Source organism: Lutra lutra, chromosome 16, assembly GCF_902655055.1.
Source record: "Lutra lutra chromosome 16, mLutLut1.2, whole genome shotgun sequence".
Classification (NCBI taxonomy): Eukaryota; Metazoa; Chordata; class Mammalia; order Carnivora; family Mustelidae; genus Lutra; species Lutra lutra.
Window position 1 is genome coordinate 456,586 of NC_062293.1, and position 24,836 is coordinate 481,421.

Here is a 24,836-nt window from a genome sequence, read left to right on the forward strand (position 1 = left end):
ACTGCTGCAGCCCCACTGTGGCTCTCACCGGGCCTGCGGACACCTGCCACGCCACCGCCCCCTGCTCCTCCAGCTGCTGAAGTTCCAGCATCGGGGTCTTCCTGGCGGCGAGCTTCCCTCTTCTGGGGCGTGTGAGCTGAGGAGACGAATGACCTCAGACCCTCTCAGGGGCAGGCAGAGGTAATGACAGTCCAGTGCTTGGCTGGATGCCACAGAGGGTGGTGTCTCTGACCCTCAAAGCAGACCGGTGACTCGAGAAGATCATGGTATTTTCTACCGGCTCAAACACAAGAGGGGCTGGCTGTCCGCTTTGGTGCTGACCATGCCCTGTCCTTTCAGCCCCCGCTGGATACGTCCCTAAGGTGGCTCCATCCCAGCGGACAGGAGCTGGTTACCCTCCGGAGGTTGGTCTCGGGACCCCGGGAGGGTCTCGGTCGCCGCGCCCTGCAAGCAGGAGGGAGAGCCGCCAAGTAGACGAAGTCACTTGTTTGAATACAAGAATGGGTAAGGTTTCCGTTCTCAGAATTGAGACCAAAAATGAGTTACTTGTCTAAGAATAGAATTGTCTGCTCTTACGCCCTGTTAAAATCACTGTTTCTGGAGTGCCCGGAGGGCTCAGCTGGTGAAGCATCTGCCTTCGGCTCAGGTCACGATCTCGGGGTTGTGGGATCCAGCCCCACACTGGGCTCCCTGCTCGGTGGGGTCTGCTGCTTCCCCTGCTTGTGCTCTCGCTCTCTCCCTGTCAAATGAACAAATAAGATCTTCAAAGAAAATCACTGTTTCCTGTCACACATTGTGCTCTCTTTTGAAGGCCAGTGCATGTAACCCAGAGGACAGTCCTCAAGCGCTCGGGCACCTGGAGGCTGAGGTCTGCCGGCAGCCCAGAGAGCACGTCGCCACCCCCCCAGGTGGTCGACACCATGATTCGGGGGAACGTCAGGCAGCCCCCCAGTGTGCTCTGGGGGGTGGGCCGAGGTGAGGAAAGCGCCAGTGAAATTGCAGCCCCGCTGGCACCGCGAACGAGGTTCCTCTGGGACCTCAGCCGCGGCTGTGAGGGAACAGAGACGCGGATGTCCCCCGAAGGCCTCTCTCCACGCTGATGTCAGTCTGGGTGTGTCTGAGTCCCACAGCCCCGACCACTGGTGCCTGGTGCACGGGGGCCATGTCTGGCAGAGGAGGTGAAGGGAGGGGCTCCCCCGGGCATGTGTCCGCGCCGGCAGCCGGAGGCCGGGGCGTGGGCCGCTCCGCCGTCACCAGAGTCTCCAGGGGCCCTGGACGGGGCACTGACCTCCACAGAGGAAGCCAGAACAGCAGTGCCCGCTGGGACGAGTCCCCACCGGTCTATAGCTCAGTATGGACATCGCATTCTACCCCACCTTCTTCCAGGTGAAACTTTAGTTTTGTTAATTTTGGTAAACTAGGTAAAATACACATCAGTTGGACCATTCTGACCATTTGGAGGAGCACGGTTTATGGCCTTAGGCACATTCACTCCGTCACCTCCACCTCCGGTGTCCTCTCCCCAGAACAGAGGCCTCGTGCCCAAGAGCCGTCCTCGCCGCTCCCTCCCCAGCCCCGTGGACTCGCCTGTTGTGGGCATTCCGAGAAAGGGAATCGCCACGTGTGACCTTGGGTTCCGTGGCTTTCTCTCAGCGGAGGGTTTCTGTGTTCATGCACCACGTAAACGCTCTGTTTTTACTGCAGGGTCTCCGGGGGAAGGAGAGGCGACAGGAAGAACCCCGGCTGGCTGCCTGCGTCGGGGAGTTGACCGGCCGCGCCGCCCCCGGGACGCCCGCCCCCCAGCCAGCCCCTCGCAGGACAGCCGTTCGGTGGGGTCATGCTGCGGCCACCTGCACATTGGGGTGCGCACCGCGCTGTGAGTCTGGACAGATGGTCCCCACAGTCGGGGCGGCACGGCCCTTCCTCCCGCCTGTGCCCCCCGCGCCCCCGGCGGCCGGGTACCCCCGCACAGCCTGTCTGGACTCCGGGCTTCAGGAATCGTACAGGATGGGAACCTCTTGTGGCTGCCGTGACAGATGGCCACGACGAGAGGGACTTCAGAGTGATTCTTGTACAGGTTTGGGGTCTGGACGTCTGGACTGGTGTCAGCGGGACCAGTAGTTGTTGGCAGGAGGGTTGGGGCCGCTGTGGTCACACGGCTGTGTCCCCTGCACGCCGGCTGCCCTCCTCTCACAGGGGCTCGTGTCCTGGGGCAGAGCCCCTGCCTGCAAGGGGAGCGGCGGTCACAGGTCGGGGAGGGCAGGGCTTTGGCATGTCTTGGGGGACACAGCACGCAGCCCTCCGAGGCGGCCGGGTCCAGCTCACACCTATGGTGTGTGTCCCGGAGTCCGTTCCTGTGCCGTGAGAGTGTCGGTGGCTCGTGCCGCCTCCCCAGCCCTGGTCAGGGGCCTCTGTCTCCAGATGGCCACGGACGCGGCTGTGAAGGTTCGGGCAGAGGTTCTTGGGGAGCACAGTCCTCGTTTCCTCAGGGCCCGTCATCGGGTGGGGACGGTGGGGTCTCGAGGGCGCACCCTACAGAGTGTCGCTGTTCCCGGGGCGCGGTGCTGCTCTGCGGGCCCAGGCGGGGAAGCCTTCTGCTGCTACATTTGGCGGGACGCGTTGGTGACGTCACCTGGGCCGCACGTCGTCCCTGTTGTGATCGAGGTGAAACCCCCACCACCAGTTGGACAAGTCGGCGGCCGCCAACTGTCTGTCTCTGCTTTCAGGATCGCTTCACCCCCCGGATGCCCCTCACGGACCCGAGCTCGCTGCCATCCCCCTCCCCGCCCCCGGGGGCCCCAGACTGCGCGCGTGCGGTAGGGCTTCTCGCTTGCTCCCCGCATCTCTGGCCGTCGGAGCCCCCGAAGGTGCCGTGAGCGCCGCTGCACATGCCTCCCGTGCGCGCGTGACTTGCCCTTCCCGGGCTCCGGCCCGGGGCGGGATTGCCGGGTCCTGGGGTCATGCCGTGCCCGCCTGCCTGAGGAGCTGCCAGACTTTTCCACTGCAGCGGCTCCGCCTCACGTCCCCGCCAGCGGGCCCTGGGGGCCCCCATTCTCCACAGACTCGCCGATGCTTGGGGTTTTCCGTTTCTTACCTGAAAGCCGCCTGCGTGCCTGGACGGGGTTCGGTTCCCTCAACAAGCGGCGCGGACCATCCTCCCACATGCCGCGGTCGTGCTGTGCCTTCGAAGAAATGTCTGAACCTAGTCCTTCGCAGTTTTCTTCATTGTGGTAAAACACACATAAAAAAATTTGCCATTTTAACCATTTTTGTGTACCGCTCAGTGACCAGTACGTTCACAAGTCAGTGCCACGCGTCTCCAGAGCCGCTCGCTGTCACAAACCGAAACTGTGCCCGTTAAGCAGGGAGTCCCCATTTCTCCCCCCAAGCCCCTGGGGGCCGCCGCCCCTCCGTCTGGGGGTCTGCCGCCCCGGGACCTCACGTGAGGAGAGCCACGCTGTGTATCCTCCCACGTCCACTTGCTCAGTGCATCCCCAAGGCCAGTCCCTGTCGGAGCAGGTGGCAGGACAGCGTTCATGCATTTTTAAATTGGGTTGACTTTTTGTGGCGTTTTAAGAGTGCTTAGATGATGTGCCAGATTCTAGAGCTTTACTGGATACACGATCGGTAAATGTGTTCTCACTCTGTCGGCTTTTCACATCCTTGATTGTATGCTTTGGTGTATAAAAGCTTTATTTTTTAAAGAAGCGTAATTGATTTTTTCTTTTGTTGCTTATACTTCAGGTGTCAAACCCAAGAATCTGTTGCCAAATCTGAGGTCACGAATGTTTATCCCTATATTTTCTTTTCTGATAGTTCTGTAGCCTTAGCTCTGTTAGGCCACTGAGCCATTTTGAATTAACTTTTGTTTATGAAATGGGGTAAGTTCCGGCCTTATTCTTTTGCATGTGGTTATTTATTTGGGTGGCTTTTTTTGTTTTGTTTTGTTTTTTAAGATTGATTTATTGATCAGAGAGAGAGAGAGCACAAGCAGGGAGAGCAGCAGAGGGAGAGGAGAAAGAGACTCCCTGAGCAAGGAGCCCAAAGCAGGGATTGATCCCAGGACCCGGGCTCATGACCTGAGCTGAAGGCAGACGCTTCACCAACTGAGTCCCCCAGGCACCCCGATTATTCATTTGTTGAAGATGCCGTTCTCTTTTCCTGAATGTTCTTGGGGCCCTTGTGGAAAATCCATTGGCGGTAGTTGCGTGGGTTGATTTCTGGACTCTCTTCTGTTCCCCAGCCCTTGCGTCTGCTGTTGCGCCAAAACCACACCGCTCTGCTTACTGTAGCTTTGTAGGAAGTTTTGAAATTAGGAAGTATCTGCACTCCAGCTAGTTTCTTGTTCTTTTTCAACATCGTTGTAGGTACTTAGGCCCCTTATATCCTTACGAATTTGAGGATGATTTTTCTATTTCTGCACAAGGCCATGCACAAGCGAGCCGCACCTCGCTTCCCGGGGTATTGCCAGTGCAACGATAGGGTTCCCAGGAACACAGGAGAACTAGCCATTGATTCAGGTTTTTGTCGTTTCTTTCAGCAGTGCTTTGTTCGTAGTTTTGAATTACAAATCTTCTACCTCCATGGTTAAATTTACTCCGAAAGATTCTATTCTTTTAATGCTTTGATAAATGGAATTGTTCTCTTTTAATTTTCTTTTGGGTTGTTCATTGCTGTTGCCTAGAAAGACAGCTGATCCTTGTGTCTTGGCCTTGGACGCCGCGCTCTTGCCGAATTCTTCGCTGTAGCAGTTGCTGTTTGTGTGGAGCCTGTGGGACCTTCCATCTGTAGAATCGTGTCATCTGCAGAGATGGTGTCGCTTCTTCCTTTCCCACTTACGTGCCTTGTCCTTCTCTGGCCTGGTTGCTGTGGCGAGGCCCTCCAGAGCGCTGGCAAACAGCTGTGCTGAGGGCAGGTGTTCTCGTCTCTTTCTTGATCTTGTGGGAAAAACTTTCAGTCTGTTACCATTCAGTGTGAGGTAGACTGTGGACCTCTGCGTTTTTCCTGCTTGAATTTCGTTGAGTTTCTTGGCCATTGTACATCAAACTTGGGGAGCTTTCAACCTCAATTTCTTCATATATTTTCTTGCTCCTTTCTCTCTTTTCTTCCTCTGGGATTCTGACAGTATGTAAACTGTGCGCTGAATGGTGTCCCACAGGTCCAGCCCTTCCTTCCTTCCTTTAACCCCTCTCCTCCCCTCCTTCTCTCTTCTCTCCTCTCTTCTCTTCCCCTCCCTCCCTCCCTTCCTTCTTTCTCTTTCTTTCTTCTCCCCACCTCCCCCAATTACATTACGTTGCTGTAATTACCCTGTCTTTGAGTTCATGATTTTTCGTGCCGCCTGCCTGAATCTGCTTTGGGACGCCTGACATCAAGTTCTTATTTCAGATGTCCTCTTCCACTCCAGAATTTCTGTTTGGTTCCTTTCTATAATTTCTCTTTTTTCGTTTCCCTACTTGTTCATACACTGTTCTGATTTCTTCTAATTCTTTGTCCATGGTTTCTATCAGCTCTTTAAGCATATTTAAGACAATTAATTTAAAGTCTTTTGTCTAGGGGTGCCTGGGTCGTTGGTTGAGCATCTGCTTCGGCTCGGGCCATGATCACAGGGTCCTGGGATCAAGCCCCGCATCAGTCTCCCTGCTCAGCGGGGAGCCTGCTTCTCCCTGTCCCTCTGCTGCTGCTCCCCCTGCTTGTGAGCTCTCTCACTTTCTCTGTCAAATAAATAAAATCTTTAAAAAAATACATAGTCTTTTGTCTAGTAAGTCCAGTTTCTGGCCTTCCTTACAGATGGTCTATCAATATTTTCCCCTGTGAGTGGCCCACAGCTTACTGTTCCTTTCTGTGCTTTGTAATTTTGTTGGCAGCTGCACGTGTGAATACCGCAGCACGGGAACCCTGGAAATCAGACTCTCCGCTCCCCAAGGGACTGCCGTTGCTTCATGAAGGCTCTAGTCATCCGTTCGCTTGATAACTTTTCCACGCTGTTTTTGCAAAGACTGTATTTCTCGTCTTGTGTGGTCACTGAAGTCTGTTCCTTTAGCTTGTGTTCAGCTGATGTTTTTGTCAAGAGATTTCCTTAAATTCACGAGAGAGTGAATGAGGGGTATGGGGAAGTGGGCAGAGGGAGAGTGGGAGAGAGAATCTTAAGCAGCTTCCACGATCATTGCAGAACCTGACTCAGGATTCGATCTCATGATCCTGAGATGACCTGAGCTGAAATCAAGAGTCAGGTACTTAACGGACTGAGCCATCCAGGCTCCTCTCTTTGCTTGTTTTTTAAGCAATCTCTAGACCTAGCTGGGGCTTGAACTCACAGCCTAAGATAGAGTTGCACGTCCTACTGATGGAGCCAGGTGGGCACCCCCAGTGTCGATGTATCTCAATGTATCTAAATGTCATACAGACTTATCTTTTTTTTTTTTCTTCTTTTTTTTTGGGTTCTTTAGGATTTTGCTTCATTTACCTTATGTTGTCTTAGCGAACTGGCCCCTGTATCACTACTCAACACCCTTCTTTATCTGTGCTGAGTTTCCCGGTTTCAGGTCGGCTCTGTCTGGAAAGAACGTACCTACTCTTCATTCTTTTGACCAGTGTTAGCATGATATCTCTTTCTCCAACCATTTCTTTTAATCTGTGAGTGTCTTTTTCTTTAAGGCGGGTTTCTTACAGACAACATGCAGTAGGGTCTTGGTTGTTGAGTTACTGTGACAAACCGTCTTTTACTTTACATGTAAACCAGTGATGTTCAAAGTGATTACTGACACAGCCGGATTAACATCCACTTCTGTTGTTACCGTTTCCTCTGTGTTGCCCTCCTTTGAAAATAATATGCCTGGGTACAGGGGTTTCGGGGCATTTTTCCTGCTTGTTCCCTGAGCTTCTGGACCTGTGGTTTCATGTCTCACATTAATTTGGGGGAAATTCTCCATCATCGTTTCAAATATTGCCTCTGTTCCTTTGAAGAGCTCCAGAATTCCTTCTCGTGCTGCCCCAACGAGTACACACACACGTTACATGCTCCTCCCGCAGCCCTTGGATAGTCTCAGCTTTTGGTTTTATTTCAGTCTTTGTTCTCTTTTCAGTTTTGGAAGTTTCTAATGATAATTCCTGAAGTGCAGACTCTTTGCTCAGCTGTGTCGTCCGCTGATGCGCCCATCAGAGACTGGTGTTGCGCCTCCGATCCCCACCCTTTCTCTTTAGTTCTTTCTCAGGTTCCCGTCCATCTGTCCGCACGATGCCCATCACGCTTGCTGTGGTCTCCTCTGCGTCAGAGCCCCTGGCGTGGTCATAATCACGGCTGCTTTATGTCCCCTGCCCTGTTGGCGCGGAGGCAGCTCTCTCTCCAAACTTTTCCTTTTAAGTTAGGGCTTGTTGTTTTTTCCTTGACAGCTGGAGCTGCTGCGCTGTGGACGGAACTGCTGTGAGGAGGCCTTTAGGGAGGCAGCTGTGGGGAGGGTGGTCTGTCAGGGCGGTCAGGCTCGGTCTCCAGTGAGCCTGCGGCTCTGTGCTTCTCGGCTTTCTACCCTGCGCAGGTGGGGCTGAAGGCTGCGTTGGGGGGCGGGGGTGGACTTGGGTGTTCCCCTTCCGCCTGGCAGTCAGGCCGCTAACCCTCTAGCAGCTTAGGCGCCATTAACCCATTAACGGGCTTTCCCTTTAGGGCCTCTTCTGAAGCTGCTTCTGTGGATCTCAGGATAGTTTTCCTCCGTCCCCTGCTTCTTCAGTGTTTCCCGAGCCGCTGGTTGAGCTTCTGCCGGTGAGGCTGTCACTCCCGCCCGCACACAGCCTCCCACAGCCCGTCAGCACCCCCGCCCCTGTGAGGTTTGCCTAGCGCAGCACTGGCCCCCTCTGCCGACCTCTGCAAGGGTCCGTGCTCGGGTCAGCCGCCCTCCCTGCCTGGCCACTGGCTCTCTGGTCTTTGGGAAGCATTTGGCCCCCAGGGCCTCCCGACTCCCGCGGATCCAAGAAAGGCTGTTGCTTTTTCAGTGTTCAGCTGTTTACTTGCCAGGACAGAGTGGCAGCTTCCAAGCTCCTGACGTGTGGGAAGTAAAACCAAAGTCCTTGCTTCATTTTGAGGCTCTTGTTTGGTGCTTAAACCTTCAGGGATGTTAAATGTGTCTTGGTGAGTGAACCCTCTATCATTATGTAATGTTCTTGTTTATACCTGGTAATTTTCCTTATTCTGAGGTCTGCTTTGTTTGACATTAACAGCTACTCCAATGTTTTTTTGATGTGTTTGCATAATACAGCTTTCCCATCCTTTTACTTTTAACCTATCCATATCATTTAGAGTGAGTTGGGCCTTATTTTTGATCCAGTCTGTCTCTTTTTAATTTAAAAAATTTTATTGGGCACCTGGGTGGCTCAGTTGGTTAAGCCACTGCCTTCGGCTCAGGTCATGTTCCTGGATTCCTGGGATCGAGTCCCGCCCGCATCAGGCTCCCAGCTCTGGGAAGTCTGCTTCTCCCTCTGACCTTCTCCTCTCTCTGCTCTCTCTCATTCTCCCTCAAATAAATAAAATCTTTTTAAAAAATTAAAAAAATTATCATTGAAGTATAGTGGACACGCTGTTTTCTGTTGCAGGTGTACAACACAGTGACTCCAGTTCTGTATCTCTCACTCCCGCCTCGTGTTGCCATTGGTCCCTGCATGGTTACGGTATTACCGACTATGTTCCCTATGCTCTGCCTTTCACCTTCTCGACTTAGTTTATAACTGGAAGCCTGTACCTCTTACTACCCTTCAACTGCTCCACCCATTCCCCACCCTCTGGCGGCCACCAGTTTGTTCTGTGTAGTTCTGGGTCTCTTCGTTGTTCATTTGTTTTCTTTTTTAGATTCCATATATGAGTGAAATCATATGGTATTTATCTCTCTCTTACTCATTTGACCTAATACCCTCTAGGGCCATCCATGTTGTTGCAGATGGCAAGATCTCATCCTTTGTTCTGGCTGAATAGTATTCCAGTGTAGATCATTCTCATCTCGTGGACCTGGTCATCCGCAGGTGGGCACTTGGGCTGCTGCCACAGCTTGGCTGCTGTAACCGTCCTACAGTAAACATAAGGGCACATACAGCTTTTCAAATTACTGTCTTTGTTTTCTTTGGGTAAATAACCAGTAGTGGAATTCCTGGATCATAGGGTAATTTCTCTATTTTTTAACTTTTTGAAGACCATCCCTACTGTTTCCCACACTTTACATTCCCACCAACAGTGCAGGGAAGTTCACTTTTCTCCGGATCCTCACCAACACTCGTGACTCCTTGTCTTTTTGGTAACGGTCATCCTGACACGTGCGAGGTGATCTCTCATTGTAGTTTTGGTTCGAGGTACCCTCACGATTGTTGATGAGCATCTTACTGGTGAAGGATAGGAGAAATGCAGGCCTGGACAAGAAGCCCCAGCCACCCTATAGAGCAAACCACTGTTAAAAGGATTTACACCACCCTGGAAGGAGCCCTCCACTCTTTTCCCTCTTTCCCACTTGAATGGACAAAAACCTGACTGGGTGACAGGCATGGGGAGGGTTAATCAGATTAAAACAGCCCTGTGGACAACCTGAAAAAACCCCTTAGATTTAGAAACTCCGGTGGCAACCCTCTCGGGTGGCCTCCCTCTTTGGGAGCTTTGTACCGTTACTCAGTGAACTTTGCTGACCTCCACTCTTCATCTGGTCCACCTGTCCGTTCTTTGAAGTAGCGGGACCAAGAGCCACATGCACTGAAGGAGAAGCCACCGGTAATATTTTCATGTGTCTGTTGGTCATCTGTGTCTTCTTTGGAGAAATGTCTATTCAGGTCCCCCGCCCACATTTTAATCATATTATTTTGGGGCGGGTAGGTTGTATAAGTTCTTTCTTTCTTTTAGACGCTAACTCGTTATCAGACATATCATTTGCAAATGACCTCTCTCATTCAGTACGTTGCCTTTTTGTTTGTTGATGGTTAACTTTGCTTTCCAGACTTCTGTTTTGGTGTAGTCCCCAAAGTTTATTTTTGTTTTTCTTGCCTGAAGAGACACGTTCATAAATACGTTGCTGTGACTGATGTCCAAGGAGTTACTGCCTGTTTTCTTCTAGGAGTTTTATGGTTTCAGATTTCACATTTAGGTCCTAAACCCATTTTGAGTTTATTTTTTAATGTGTAGAACAAGAAAGTGGTTCAGTTTTCCCAAAACCATTTGTCGTCTTTTCCCCATTGTGTATTTTTGCCCCGTTTAACTGGGTTTATTTCTGGGCTCTCTTCTGTTCTATTGGTCTCTGTGCCTATCTTTGTGCCAGTACCGTACTGTTTTATTACAGCTTTCTAGACGATCTGGAAATCTGCCATTTTGATACCTCCAGCTTTGTTGTTCTTAAGAGTGCTTTGGCTCTTTGTGGTCTTTTGTGGTACAGTACAAATTTTAGGACTTTGTTCTAGTTCTGTGAAAAATGCTGTCTGTATTTTGCTAGGGATTGCACTAAATCTATAGATTACTTTGGGCAGACTATAGACATTTAACAATGTTGGTTCTTCCGACCCATGAGCATGAAATATCTTTCCATTTATTTGTGTCATTTCACTTGCCTTCATCACTATTTTAGTGTTCAGAGTACAGGTCTTTCACCTCCTTGGTTAAATTTATTATTCCTAGGTTTTTTATTTTTATTTTTTTTAAGGATTTTTATTTATTTAAGAGAACAAACACAAGCAGGGGGAGTGGCAGGCAGAGGGAGAGGGAGAAGCAGCCTCCCTGCCAAGTGGGGAGTCCTACGTGGGTCTTGATCGCAGGACCCTGAGATCATGACTGAGCTGAAGTCAGACACTTAGCCGAGTTAGCCACGCAGGTGTCCTGGTATTTTATTCTTTTTGATGCATTTGAAAATGCGACTTTTAAAAATTTCTGACAATCTCTTTTAATTGGCATGTTTAAGCTGTTTATATCTAATGTAATTATTGATGATTCTGCCATATTTTTTGCTTAGTTCATGTTTTTCTTCCCTTTGGTTTTATGTTCCCTGCCTCCTTTTGTATTATTCGAAAGATTTTTTGCATTCCATTTACCTTTTAGCTTTTTGTTCAGTATTATTAGTGATTGCACTAATGATCACAATATTCTAAGTAGTTTTTCAGTCTACTTCAGAATTAGTGTTTCACCACTTCAAGTGAAATGTGGAGACCCTTTAAGTAAACCTTTGCCTTCCTCCTCTATATTGTCATTTTGCCAATATAACATCTGCATACACTGAAAACCCTGAAAGACAGTAATTGTTATATTGCAAAGTCAGACATCTTTTAAAGAACTTGAGAAGAAACATTAGTGTATTTGCCCAGATCTTTCCATTTCTGCTGAGTTTTCTTCATTCCTTAAGTTCCAGGTTTCTCTCTGCCATTTACTTTTTGCCTGAAGAACGTCCTTTAACATTGCCTTCTGAGAGTTCCCATGGTTCAGGACTCTTAGTTTTCCTTTGTCTAGGAGTATCATTTCATCTGTATTCCTGGTATTTTCTGTGGACATAGTATTCTAGATGGATGGTTACTTTCAGCCTTAATAACTTCCCAGTCATATGGCCTCTTCGGTTTCTGAGGAGAAGTCTGTAGTTATTCACATTGTTACTCTGTGTATAAGGAGTCACTTTTCTTTGGCCGCTTTCAAGATTAAAAAGCTTCAGTTTCATTGGTCCATGGTGTTTTGACATAGTTTTGAGTTTAACTTTTTGGGGTTTACTGAGCCTTGTGAATCCGTACATTCGTCTTTTGTCAAATTTGAAATATTTCCAATCATTTTGTGAAAGAAGTTTTTTTTACACCAATGTCTTTCTCCTTTTGCTGGGAATCCAATAAACACATACATGAAGTCTTTATATGTTGTCCCGCAAGTCCCCGAGGCTCCGTTTGTTTCTGTTTCCAAATGTTTTTGTTTACCCACTGTATTTTTCACTTTAAAGTTTATAACTTTTGGTTTATTTCAAGAGCATTTGCTCTTCTTTCATGGAGTATGGTTATAATAAAACATATTTATATAAAAGTTCTAATTATCGTCTTCTGAGTATTCCAACACATTTAAGTTGACATGTGTTAACTTTCTTTTCCTTTTAAAGACGTTCCTGGCTCTTCGAATGGTGAGTAACTGTGGATTGTATTCTGGACATCTTTAATATCGTGAGACACTGAGTCTTATTAAAATCCTTTAGAGAATGTTGTTGGAAGCAGGCAAATAATCTATGTTCAGACTGAACGTGCTGATCTGCCCCGAGTGGGCTGTGGTTCTGGTATCCGTTGTTTACCAAACCCACGCAGGGTTCTTTGGGTCTATGCCTGTGGGCACCACCAGGGACCAATCTCTACAGTCATTCACTTCATAGAGTCTCTACTTCCTCAGGTCAGTTCCAGGCACATGCAGCTCAGGGTGAACCCAGGTATCATACGGGCCTTAGGGGATCTTCCCATATTTCCATTTTCCAGATACTGCTTGCTTTTCCCAGTTCTTTGGCTAAAAAAGTTCAGGTTTTGCCTCCTTGCGGTGCTGCACACTGTGACTAGGTCCAACTTGGGGCCAAAGTTGAGGACCCAAGGAAGGAAAAACATCACAGGGATTCTTCCTTCCACACACACCCTCTTTGGCATGTACAGGTGTCCCCTTTTCCGGTCCCTCTTGTCTGAGTACTGTGTGTCCAGAGCCGGTCCCTGCATGCAGGCGTGCAGCTTCATGACCTCCCGAGTCCACGGGCCCTTCCCATGCTCTGCCAAGTGGAGAGGGAGTGTCCCTCAGTACTCTGTCTTCTGGTTCTAATGTGCAGTTCCGGTGTTCAGGCTCTCCAGGAGATACAAGAGGGGAAAATATGGGGAAATCATCACTATAGTGTTTGTTCCTGGAGTTTTAATCTCCCAGCCCCAATTTGCCTGCTACTGTTTTTCAGAGAACTGGGATAATTGCTTTATTATTTAAGGGCTGTTAGTTGTAACCCCTGGGAAGACATAGGGCAGACCGTGCCTACACTGTGGGGAGCTCTGAAGGGCATTTCCAAACTCAGGCAATTTGTGCCCACAGGTTTACCCGTGTCCTCAGAGCTCCCGAGACCCTGGTTAACATCTGGTGTTTCTGTGGACATAAATGTGGAGGGAGCAGTCGTGGTAAGTCTGTGCAGCGCAGCATGTCACAGAAGCCTGCGAGTGCTGGCCGGCGGCCTACGGTGTGACTATGCCCCGTGGTCCTTACACCTCCATCTGTGCCTGAACGCATCGCAGGGCAACTGCAGGTGGGTTCACAGCACGCCCTGAGGTCTACACTGCAGATGAAACGTGGCCCTGACTGAGGGGGGCTCCCTCGAGCGAGCAGTGCTTTTCCTACGAGGGAAGACCTCCCATTAGCGAACGGTTTCCTTTCTCTGAAGGCTCTTCCCTTCATCTTTTTCCTGGACAAAGGTAGTTTATCCTCTCGGGTAGCTGTCACCTCTCTTTTGACATAGTTCAGCCTCAAGGTGAACCTAATGAATTACCAGAGGAACACTGCCTGAGAGAAGCGGGGCTAAGGCCGGACACAGCTTCAAGCATCGGCAAACACGGCGCGGGCAGATCTCCAACAGTCCGCCATGCTGCTTCCTTGTGTGAGGGAAAGTGTCTCCGTGTAGGAACGAAGCCCCCCCCCCCCCGCCGAGCTCTGTCCTTGAGCCCTAAGGTGCCACTTCTCTGAGCTCCCACGGAGCCTTGTGCCATCCTTCTTGGTCACTCCTCCTTCCCCCGCTGCCCAGGGTCTACAAGCTCCAGGACACCAGCTGTCCAGGGCACGGGCATTCTGGTGGCTGGACGGTCATCGTGTTAGAACGTGGAGCTCACAGAGCCATGTGCCTCTTTAGGTGAGACTCATCCCGTGGCAGGATAAATCTCTGTTGTTTGCAGTGATCCTGATTCTTAGATTGAAGGCCAAGTCTGTAGAAGAAACGACAGCAACAACCACAACCTCAAGTAGGTTGCACAGCTGCGGGTCACAGATGAAAATCAGACTCTATGACCGTTGCCTGCAACGCCCTGTGCCTCTTCCTCGTGGAAACACTGAACACCCCTTTCTGGTGGCAGAGCGGACACCCTGGTCAGCTCAAGCAGCTCCTTTGTAATTTGTTCCAGTGCTCTAGGCCTTTGGCATGCTGAAGGCAGCAAAAAAAAAAAAAAAAAAAAAAAGCTTGCCTCAGTTTATCAAAATGACAATGATACTCTCTTAAAATTAGTAAAAATATTTTATTGAATTTCAGGAACTTGGTAATTTTACTTGTCAAATCTTTGCACACAAATTACCACTATACTTTCTAAGGTTGTGGAGGTCAGGAGTGGAAGATTGTCACTTATTGCCTTGTGTCACACAGCACAGAGATCCCGAGTCCTGGCCCTGCCCTGCCCCTTCTGACCGTGGCTCAGGGTCTACGTTGTTGTTCTAGGGACGACGGCCAAGGGGGTGGTGTCTTCAAGGAGCTCAGCTGCTCACGTGGAGACTGACGCCGCCAGAGTGAAGCTGGATCCGAAATCATGCCCGGACTCCTCAGAACATGCCTGTCATGTGGCTCACACGGGAGTTTTTTCGTGGTTTTGTTTGGTTCAGGGCAAAGCTGTTGAAGTTCCTAGTCCCTCGGGGGCTCAGAAGTTTGGCAAAGATCAAAGCAGAAACCTCTTCAAGTAACATGCGGGAGCAGCGGCGAATCTGTTGAAGGGCCCCAGGCAGCAAGTAGGGTGGGAGGGACGCGGCCTCGGTGACCCGGGGTGTGGTGAGGGCGCTCGGAGTCAGAGCTAAACGGAACATTTTTAAGAGCTCTGGGCTATGGCTCTGTTCATCCGTGGTTTTTCCTGCCCTCCTTGATATTCTTACATTCCCAAGTGCCAGTCGATGAGCCAACGGAACGAGGCAACCGGAGCAAAAAGGCCCCCGAGGCCTCTGGAAAAGGCACACGCCAGCTACTTTACACCAACAAACTAGCCGCCTCTTTATCAAAATTTGAGAACTGGAAGCTTTTTTTTTTTAAACCTACAATCCCAGCCTCTGGAGTGTCTTGTGTTTTAGGCTCGGAAATGACCATGTGAGGGACTGGGCTTCCTTAGGGAGCATCTGCCCGTCTTTCTGGATGGTGACAGGGACACGGCTGTGTAGACACATCTCCAGGAGGACATACGATGCGTTTGCCCAATCCAGAGTTCCTGCTGGGGTCAGTCCTGACCACTCACCTGCCCAGAGCTCAGGCAGGGCCTACAGAAGCCACAACTGGCAGGTCCGGACCACTCAGTGGAGCGACCGGACTGTCCACAAGACACAACTGCAGCCCGAGTTACTTTGCAAATTGCAAACTTTGAGTAAAAAGACAAAACTATACATCCCCAGGTGTCTGTAAAGTGCCCGGAAGTTGCAGACCGCTGCCCTGAGGTGCTCATGCAGCGCGCAGCTCAGATCTGGCTACTGTCACACACGGTATCATCCCCATGATGGTTTCGTTTTTATTCTTCTAAATGGCTGAGTTAGAAATCCAGCTAGTGTGCAGTCATTTCATAATTTTTAATGCGCATCATCTGCAGTAACACTGTGACAGCTCCATACTGGGGGTGACACACAACACTTAGAACAGATTTATCATATTTGGTCTGTAGGTAAATTATAAATGTTTTAAAATTGCCTAAATATACCATTCTGAGCCGTTTCATTCCACCAGGAAAATACAGGGTTTTTTCCCTCTCTTTAAAAAAAAAATTAAATACCAAAATAACTACATTTAAATAAATAACATGATGATGATGACATTTTAAAGTTCACAATAAGGCCAAAGCCCTCTTCTGTTTGCACGGCTGCTCAGCCCTGACCCCCTGGAACACTCTGGAAAGGCCCGTGGCTTTCTTCTGGGGACAGCGTGACCGAGTCCGGGTGGGGCCCCTACTGCTCACTGTCTCACCTTTGTTTCCTTTCGCCTCACTTTTGTTTTTTGTAGGACAGAAGTCCGCGTTAGGACTGCTTCAGTTCTGAGAGGCCGAGGGGGATTTCCTGTTACAAACCAGAGAAGGGCCTGGATGTTTCCGAGACCCTCCTGTCCGCACGCTCGGCTTCTGCTCTGCCCCAGCACCTGCTCCCCGCGCGCCGGGCAAACCGCAGCGTCGTCAGGTGGGCGACAGGTCGGACGATGGCTCTGGGCCCAGGAGCGGTGATAGTGACTAGCGACGTGCCACGGAGACCTGTGACACTGGTCTGAAAAGGGCGTGTGGTATAAGACTGACTCTTTTTTCCAAATGAAGGAGGCACAGTTCTGTCATTTTAAACACACACAACACTTGGGAGGTTTGTTTTACTTAGAGTGGAAAATTATGCCGGGGACAAAGTCAGCACAAAGGAACAAACAACAGAAAGTAGCAGGAAAGAGACCGGTTAAGTGCGGCTCCGCGAGTCCACCAGTTCTTTCAGTCACGGCTAATGCGGCCCGGCGTGGGCGCCCGTCTGTCCAGCCCGTCTGTCCATCCGTCCTAGATGCAGCCGCCACCTGCTCTAACACGGAAAACCTGCAGATGTCATCCTGCGGCTCCGGCTGAACGGTAACAGGACAGAAAAAAGGAAATCATTCCATAGGCTGAAAACAAACAACAGAAACAAAACTACATTGTTTCTTTTCCCCAAAGAAATCGACACGGAAGGTCCTGTGTGATTCCAAAGTTTCCAGAGTAGAAATGGAGCGATCGGAAATGTCAAAGACCCCGTTATTTTGTAAAGAAAGGACACCTCAAAATATTCTAATTCCACATGTGAACAACAAAATACTGTCTCATCTACCAGTGCCGGCCCCAAGGGTCCTGGGAGGGTGGCAGGGACGGTCCCCGCCCTGTGCCGGCAGCTCCGCTGTGCAGGGACAAGCTGAGCTTGGGGTGGGGAGACGCCGCCAGAACCAGGTTTTGTTGCATGTGGTTTTGTTCAGGTGTGACTTCTGTCTTTTAGGAGTTTTAAGGCCACCTGGGTTTCGTGTTTTCAGTGCTGAGGTGAAGTCCAACCGCAGGGCCCTCTACCCACCGAGACAGCGCGCTCCAAGTGTCGGTGAGAGGCAGTGTCTCCTTTTGGCACCACAGAGTTGATATTAAAGTAAGAAAAGCTGTCCCAGCCGCTAGTTTTGGACACCTTTCTCCCTGCCGGCTGCCGGCGGTGCATCCACGCTCAGGGCGAGGACGATGCTCTCGCCGTCTTCTGTCTTGACCCGCTTCAGCTCCGGCTGCTCCGTCTGGTCGCCATTCTGGCGCTTGGTGGGCAGGGACGCCGACGCCGACGCATGCGTGGCCAACATGTGCAGGGGACTTGCCACCGCTGCAAAGAGACAGTGAGTCAGACCCCGTCCTCGTCCCCCAGCAGGCCCCCAGGGGACCCCCAGCACCCACTGGTGTAGGCTCTCTGCCCAGAGCGCTGGCTCCTGCGGGGGACTGCTGTGGGGCACAGGAGTCTGGACCGGACTCCCAGGGACCAGAAACCCTAGAGCAAGTTAACTCATCAGTGGGCATTCTCAGTGACAGCTGGCATCCTTATCATCGAAACAGTGTGCATCTCTCACAGAATCGGGGGTTGGGGGAGGCTGAGGCTCAGGGTCAGGCAGAGGGGCTGCCGCTGGCCTCCTCCTTGGTGCAGAGGCCCCCCGTGCCCCCTGTCGCCCTGGATGCTCCCGATCACACACGAGCTTGGGAGCGGGCATGTGGCTCGGGCTACCAGGGAGCTGCCAACAAGGAGAGCCCAGAGTCTGTGCCACTGACTCCCCTTCTGAGCCCCGGGAACCTGGGGAGCTTATACACGCGCCCACAAGCCCCTGGGCTTGTGGAGAGGATACTCTCTAGAGAGGTTACTCTCTGCCAGCATCCCTATCAGTGTCCCAACGTGAGGTCCCTAATTCCTGGTGCTACCTTCGGGCCCCTCCTCAGACCAAGCCCGGGAAGCAGAGAGGAGGGGGAAAGAAGACAGATGGGGGACTGTGTCCTAGAGTGAAGTAGCAGATGAGCCAAGGTTGCCCTGACGACTCGGAAGGAAGGAAAGGCTCAGGCCACAGGCAAATCAGAAACGGAAATGCAAGGCCAAGGGGACCAAGCCCTAAGCCCTGGTGCCTAGCGACGGACTCGTCCACAAAGGTGCAAGGGCACAAGAAGCCGGGGTGCACAGGAGGTACAGGCTCCCTCCCGGGGCCCCCAGCCTGGGGACGCACACCAGCTGCTGCAGACTCAGCCTGACCACTGGGAGGGCGCGGGGGCCGCCAGGGTGAGCCACAGGCATGGGAAGCGATTCCGCAGTTTAGAGCAACCTTTCTTGTACTTGACTCAGGAAAAGCCGAGCTTGCATCTCTGGACAATCTCCTCACACAGGAGCTTAGGCATCACTGCCGTGTGGCCGGGTCCCGAGGTGGCACCTGTCTTACTTGGTTTATGCCGGACGAGCTACAGCCAACCAAGGTCTTCCAGATCTCGGCCACCTGGGTGACCACAGAAAGCACTGTTGACCTCCTACGCTTCATCTGCTGGCTTTGTGCCCACGAAGGCCCGCTGTATGGGACACATGGGGCTGGGAGGGCATCTTCTTGAGCGGATGCGCCCCAGGGGGGCTTTGGAGGCTGGCCACGTGGTGAGCCGTCAGCCCCCGGCCCTGTGGAGAACAGACCTCCTGACCCAGACAGGAGGCCGGGGTGGGGCTCTGCACATGGCCACGCCCTCCGGGAACCAAGAAAGGGACCAGCTAGACTCTCGCTGACTGGGGGGCCTCTGACTCCTCCGGACCGTGCGTGCCTTCATCAGGGGTAAGTGCCCTGTCCCGGGCACAAGGGCCCGTGCGGCTGCTGGGGCAGCGCTGACGGGCAGCCCGAGTTCCCCGCTGGGACACAGCATAAGCGTGCCTGACACACACGTGAGTGAACTGAGCCACGCAGCATGCCGGCACTTGCTGCCGTTTGTCAGCTGACGCACACACACCGTGTTCCATGTGTCTCTGGCGAAAGACAACTTACTTAGCCTTTACCAGTGACACCGAGCGCGCCCAAAAGCAGCTCGTCTAACCCCTGCGTCCGGAAGGCATATCCCAGCCTGCGGCACCACACCTTCCCAGGACTGCGCATCCAGCTCATTTTAAATGGGAAAGTCAACAGCAAACAGTGAGAACTGAGCCCTGGAGGAGGGAACACTTGTGTCCGACCTCAGGGGAGCCACCCCAACCCCGCATGCCCCGCGGGGCCTGACCAGGTGAACACGGAGGGTCAAGTGCATGAGGTCATCTCCGAAGGCCCACAGAGCCCCAGCCTCAGAGGCACAGCAGGTGCTTGGCGGTACTCACAGCAGCAGGGGTCACGGAGCAACATGGCCCCCTTGGGGCAGGCGCCTGCCACCCTCCCGCGCCCCTCAGAGGAGTTCGGGGCAGCTCCCTGCTGCAGACCAGCCACCCGAGCAGGCACTCTGCTGGCTCCAGATGCAGCCCTGCAAGGGGCCCTGGGGGAGGCCCGGCCGAACAGGGGCCCAGCGTGCAGGCACCAGGACACAGGCACCTGCATCCCCATAAGACCCTTCCACCTCCTTAAAACCCGGCAGGCCAGACCCCTCGCACCCGGACCTCAAAGCAGCACAAGCTGGAGGACTGGAGGCCACTTCCTGCAAGGAGAGGGGAGGACGGCTGCGAGTACGACGGAGACGCTTCAGGACGAGTGAAGGGTCGGCCTGGGACTTCTCCTTTAGGGTCACAGGAGAACACGGTCCATAGAGTGAGGCGACCTTTCTTCTTGACACCCTCTGCCCCCGTGACAGAGGCCTAGGCTAAGCAGTCCCAGCAGAGACCCACGGAGTACCTTTGGCCAGAACCACAGCCCAGCGGGGGGGAGAGACTGAGAAATGGTCAGAAGCACGTTTTACTGGGGTGCCCGGGGGGCTCAGTCAGCGAAGCACCTGCCTTCGGCTCAGGTCATGATCTCAGCGTTCTGGAACGGGCCAGTGTTGTCAGGCTCTCTGCTTAGCGGGGAAGCCTGCTTCTCCCGATCCCTCTACCTGCTGCTCCCCCTGCTTATGCTCTCTCTCTCTCTGATAATAATTTTTTTTTTTTTAAGATTTTGTTTATTTGACAGAGAGAAACAGCAAGAGCAGGAACACAAGCAGGGGGAGTGGGAGAGGGAGAAGCAGGCTCCCTGAGCCAAAGGCAGACGCTTAACGACTGAGCCCCCCCAGGTGGCCCATAAATAAAATCTTAAAAAAAAAAAAAAACCCAGCACATTTTCCGGGAAGCAGGTCGAGCAGCCGCAGAAGCTACCAGGAAGAGGCTCCGTCGCACGGCCCAGGCCTGAGTTCCACACGCACTCTGGGGCCAGCACCGTCCCGATACCGATGGTAAGTAACCGTGAACACCCCTGGCAGATGGGGGACGAATACCCTCATGAGCCCGGAGCAAACCAAACCCTGCAGCGTCTTGAAGGGTCATACACCACGGCCAGGCGGGACTCACCGCAGGCTGCGAGCGTGATGAAACGCAAGCCCAACCAGAGGAGCACACGGCGTTAATAAAGGCAAAGTCCACATGAATCATTTCAATGCAGAAAAAGCACGGGACGGGGCACCTGGGGGGCTTAGCTGGTAAAGGCCCAAGTTTTGGCTCAGGCTGTAATCTCAGGTTGCGGGACTGAGCCCCCTGCAGGGCGCCCTGCTCAGTCGGGGGTCGGCTGGACAGTCTCTCCCTCTGCTCCTCCCCCACCCCCAAGCAGGCGCGCTCTTCAAAAAACAGAACAGCAAGCCTGTGGCAGGATCCAGCACCCTCGGGGGACAAAGCTACTCAGCAGACCAGAAGGCAGACAGGAACATGCAGTCTGTAAACGGCAACCACAGCTGGTATCCGCCTCGATGGTGACGGACAAAGCTCTCCCCTGAAGGCCGGAGCAGGGCAAGGTGCTTGCTCTTGCCACCGAGGTTCGGCAGCTCGCTGGGGTCCCGGCCCCGTAGTTAGGCCGCAAGAGGAAGCAAAGGACACCCAATGGGAAGGACGCAAGACTCGCTCTACTGGAGACGACGCAGTCCTTATTTATGGAAAATCCCAATAAATCCACACAAGAAAACCCCCTAAACCAGAATGAATTCAGCCGAGCTGCAGGGAACGGTAGCAACAGGGAAACCGGCGGATTTCTATACGGTCGTGGCGAACAACTTCAGAAAGAACAGTCCCGAAGGAGTAACCCAGGAAGAAATTTAAGCTAGATTTTTACACTGGAAGCTACAGAACGTTGCTGGAAGAAATCAAAGGAGACCTGAACGGATGGAAAGACGTCCATGCTCACAGGCTGGAAGATGGGACGTTCCCAGCACACGACTATCCGGAGCGCTCTACAGGATCAGGGCAGGCCCTATCTAAATCCCAAATGCCTTTTTGGCAGAAATGGAAAAGCTGATCTTAAAATTTGCACAGAACTGCTTGGTATCCACAACAGTCAAAACAATCTGGGGAAGAAAGAACAAAGTTGGAGGACTCATGCTTCCCAATTTTAAAACTTCTATAAAACTGTAAACATCAGAACCGTGGCTGTGGCATAAGGGCAGATACGAAGACCAATAAAACAGAACTGAGAGAAACAAACCCGTACATCTGAGGTTGAGTGATTTTCCTTTTTTTTTTTATAAACATTTTTTTTTTTTTTTTTAAGATTTACTTATTTGACGGAGGAAGAGAGAGCGCGCATGCCCGCACAAACGGGGAGGGGCAAAGGGAGAGGGTGAACCAGGCTCCCCGCCGAGCAGAGGGCCCAACAGAGGGCCCGATGCCAGGACCCCAGGATCACAACCCAAGCCGAAGGCTGACGCTTAACCAACCAGGCATGCAGGCGCTCAAGTGACTTTCAGGAAGGGTGACAAAACCATTCAGTGGAGAAAGCACAGTTTCTTCAAAGGGTGCTGGGACAACTGGGCATCCACATGCCAAAGAATGAAGTCAGGCCCTTACCTCACATTATAAACAGAATTTAACTCAAAATGGATCAAAGACCTAAACATTAGAGCTGAAACTACACAGCTCTTAGTAGAGGAAAACATGGGGTAAATCGTCATGACCTCAGACATGGCAACGGATTCTTAGCAAGGACACCCCAAAGCACAAGACACCACAATTGAAATGGGTGCATCAGAGACGCTATCAAGAAAGCGAAGACAAAAACCACTGAATGGGAGGAAATATCTGCAAATCACATATCTCATTAGGACCTAGTATTCAGAATATATAAAGAGCTCCTAGAACTCAACAAAAAATGGGCAGAGGACTTAGAGGCGTCTGAAGAAGACATACAAATAACCGACCAACCAATAAGATGCTCAACACCATTAGTCATGAAGGAAATGCAGGTCAAAACCACAGATACTGGGGTGCCGGTGGCTCAGCTGGTTGAGCCTCGGACTCCTGATTTCAGCTCAGGTCATGATCTCAGGGTCGTGGGATCGAGCCCTACCCCAGGCTCCACGCTCCACTGGGCAATCTACTGGAGAGTCTCCCTCTGCCCGTCCCCTGCTTTCACCACCACCACACTGATAATCACTTTACACCCACCAAGATGGCCACGAGAGGAAAAAAAACCAGAAAATACCAAGTGATGGTCAGCATGTGGACAAATCAGAACCTCACATAGCACTGGTGGGAATGCAAAATGTGGGGCGCTGTGGCAAAGAGTTTGGCAGTTCCTCAATAAATTAAACACAGCCTTGCCGTATCAATGGGCAGTTCTACTCCTAGGTTTACAACTCCCAAACTCAATGCATATGCACGGGTGTTTACAGCAGTACTATTCATAACCACCAAGTGTCCATCAGCTGACGAATGAGCCAACAAAAATGGAAACATATTCAGCCATACAGAAGAGCTGACCTAGGCTACATCAGTGAACCTCAAACATGATGCTAAGAGAGACCAGATATAAAAGGCCACAGATTTTATTTACAGGAAATGTCCAGTGTAGGTAAACCCACAGAGACAGCAGATTAGTGGCCACCAGGGGAACAGGAAGTGACTGTTCACTGCATACACAGTTTTTTCTGAACCCATTAGAGGTGATGGTTTCAAGACACTGTGAATGGACTTTATGCCACTGACTTGTACACTTCAAAATAGTCATATCGTGTTATGTATATTTTAATATTACTTAAAAAGAAAAGAAGCTTTGGGGGCGCCTGGGTGGCTCAGTGGGTTAAAGCCTCTGCCTTCGGCTCAGGTCATGATCTCAGGGTCCTGGGATCGAGCCCCGCATCGGGCTCTGTGCTCAGCAGGAAGCCTGCTTTCTCCTCTCTCTCTGCCTGCCTCTCTGCCTGCTTGTGATCTCTGTCTGTCAAATAAATAAATAAAATCTTAAAAAAAAAAAAAAAAGAAGCTTTGAATCCTAGAGAGATACTGGGTATAAAAGGATTATTGCTAGTTTTAAAAACCACAATAATGGCATGGTGCTTACACTGTACAAGGAAATTCCTTTGGAGATGCTGAAATATTAATAGTTGAAATGACACTGGGTCTGGATCTGGGTGGGGAACAGACAGGGAAGAATGGAGTAAGATGGGCTGTGAGTTAATTTCCGGAATGTTAGACCTTTTCCACAGTAACAAGCTTAAAAGAAAAATATCAAAGCTGCTGACTTTCATAACTGATTAATAGCAGATCCTGCTCTCCCTTCTCAAGAGTGACTTTCACAGGTAAAAGAATTCACAGGCCATGCAGCCCCCAAGCGACACCTGACACGGTGGAAGGAGAGCCACCTCCAGGGCCCCCTCCTTGTCCACGGAGTCTTAAAGCTCATCTGCCATCTCTTCCCCTTCTCAAAAGCACCTCCTTCACCCACTCAGCTGGGCGCTGCCGCTGGGGAGAAGCACGTCGGGATGGGACGGGAAACAAAGGGAGACTGAAAACAGATGCTATGACGTAGCATCATTACTGACTGGATAAAAAACACTTTCCCAAACCAGTGATTTCTAAGAAAAGACTGCAACCAAATTAAGGAACCAATAAACAGATAATTTAGAATGGTTTTTGCCAAAAGATGACTAAAACTAGAAGGAGTTTAGTTATTTTTTCCACCCTTCCTTCTTCTGAGAGGGAACAAGGTCTCAGGGCGATCGTCAATGATGACTGTGGGGCTTTCTTTAAAGCCCTGAGATTGAGAAATTCATCTTTAATACAATTTTAGTTTGTTTTATAAGAATTGTATTTTTTGTTTTTCTTCCCCCAAGATTTGTTTATTTTAGAGAAAGAGTGTGCGTGAGCAGGAAGGGTGGGGGGGGCATCTCAAACAGACTCCACACTGAGCGCAGAGCCCGACATGGGCTCTCTGGCCTGAGATCACGACCTGAGCTGAAACCAAGAGTCGGACACTTAACCGGCTGCATCACCCAGGTGCCCTCATATTTTTGGTTTTGATCGACTGTAGTAATAACACCTGATAAATCAACCCTTACAGTCACAATGAAACCCTTAACATTTCTGCATTCTCTTGCTGCAGGGTAAAAAATGGGCTCAATCAACCACATTCAAGCATAAAGTATTTGGCGTTTGTCCAAGATCCGTGAGGGTGTGGGACACAGCGACAAGGGCAGGAAGGCCCGTCTGGGTGTTGGTATGTCCTGAGATGACAGTAGGTATCAAGTCAGGGCAGGATTCAGAACCAGCAGCACATTTAAGAAAACAGTGTAAAATTTTTATTCTCAAACATCAATATTTTTAATAGTGGACAACTTAACCCTTATTAAATTTGTAAAGAAAAATTTTAGATGCCAACTTACACATGTGAAAGGGATACAGTTTTTCCAACTCCTTCGAGCAGAGAGGCCGACCTAAGAGGCTCCTGACTGGCACTAGTGGTTCTCGGACAACCTGGACTGCGTCAGAA

At 51.1% G+C, this 24,836-nt stretch overlaps 1 protein-coding gene and 1 long non-coding RNA gene across 3 annotated transcripts in view; one reads left to right on the forward strand and one right to left on the reverse strand.

Moving 5' to 3' along the window:
- Positions 1 to 726: 726 nt before the first annotated feature.
- LOC125087015 (uncharacterized) lies at positions 727 to 15,564 on the forward strand. 2 transcript variants are annotated; one of them, XR_007123328.1, is made up of 4 exons: positions 727 to 3,230; positions 7,658 to 8,119; positions 8,581 to 13,258; positions 13,294 to 15,564. It is a non-coding gene; the product is annotated as an uncharacterized LOC125087015 (long non-coding RNA). The 2 variants fall into 2 exon arrangements; XR_007123327.1 differs by having other exon boundaries at positions 8,581 to 15,564.
- Positions 15,565 to 16,278: 714 nt separating this feature from the next.
- Positions 16,279 to 24,836, reverse strand: part of FOXK2 (forkhead box K2) — a 70,640-nt gene continuing 62,082 nt past the window's right edge. The window contains exon 9 of the mRNA XM_047706835.1: positions 16,279 to 17,290. Within this exon, the coding sequence (XP_047562791.1) occupies positions 17,094 to 17,290 (197 nt within the window). The 3' untranslated portion in view covers positions 16,279 to 17,093. The remainder of the gene's footprint in view (positions 17,291 to 24,836) is intronic.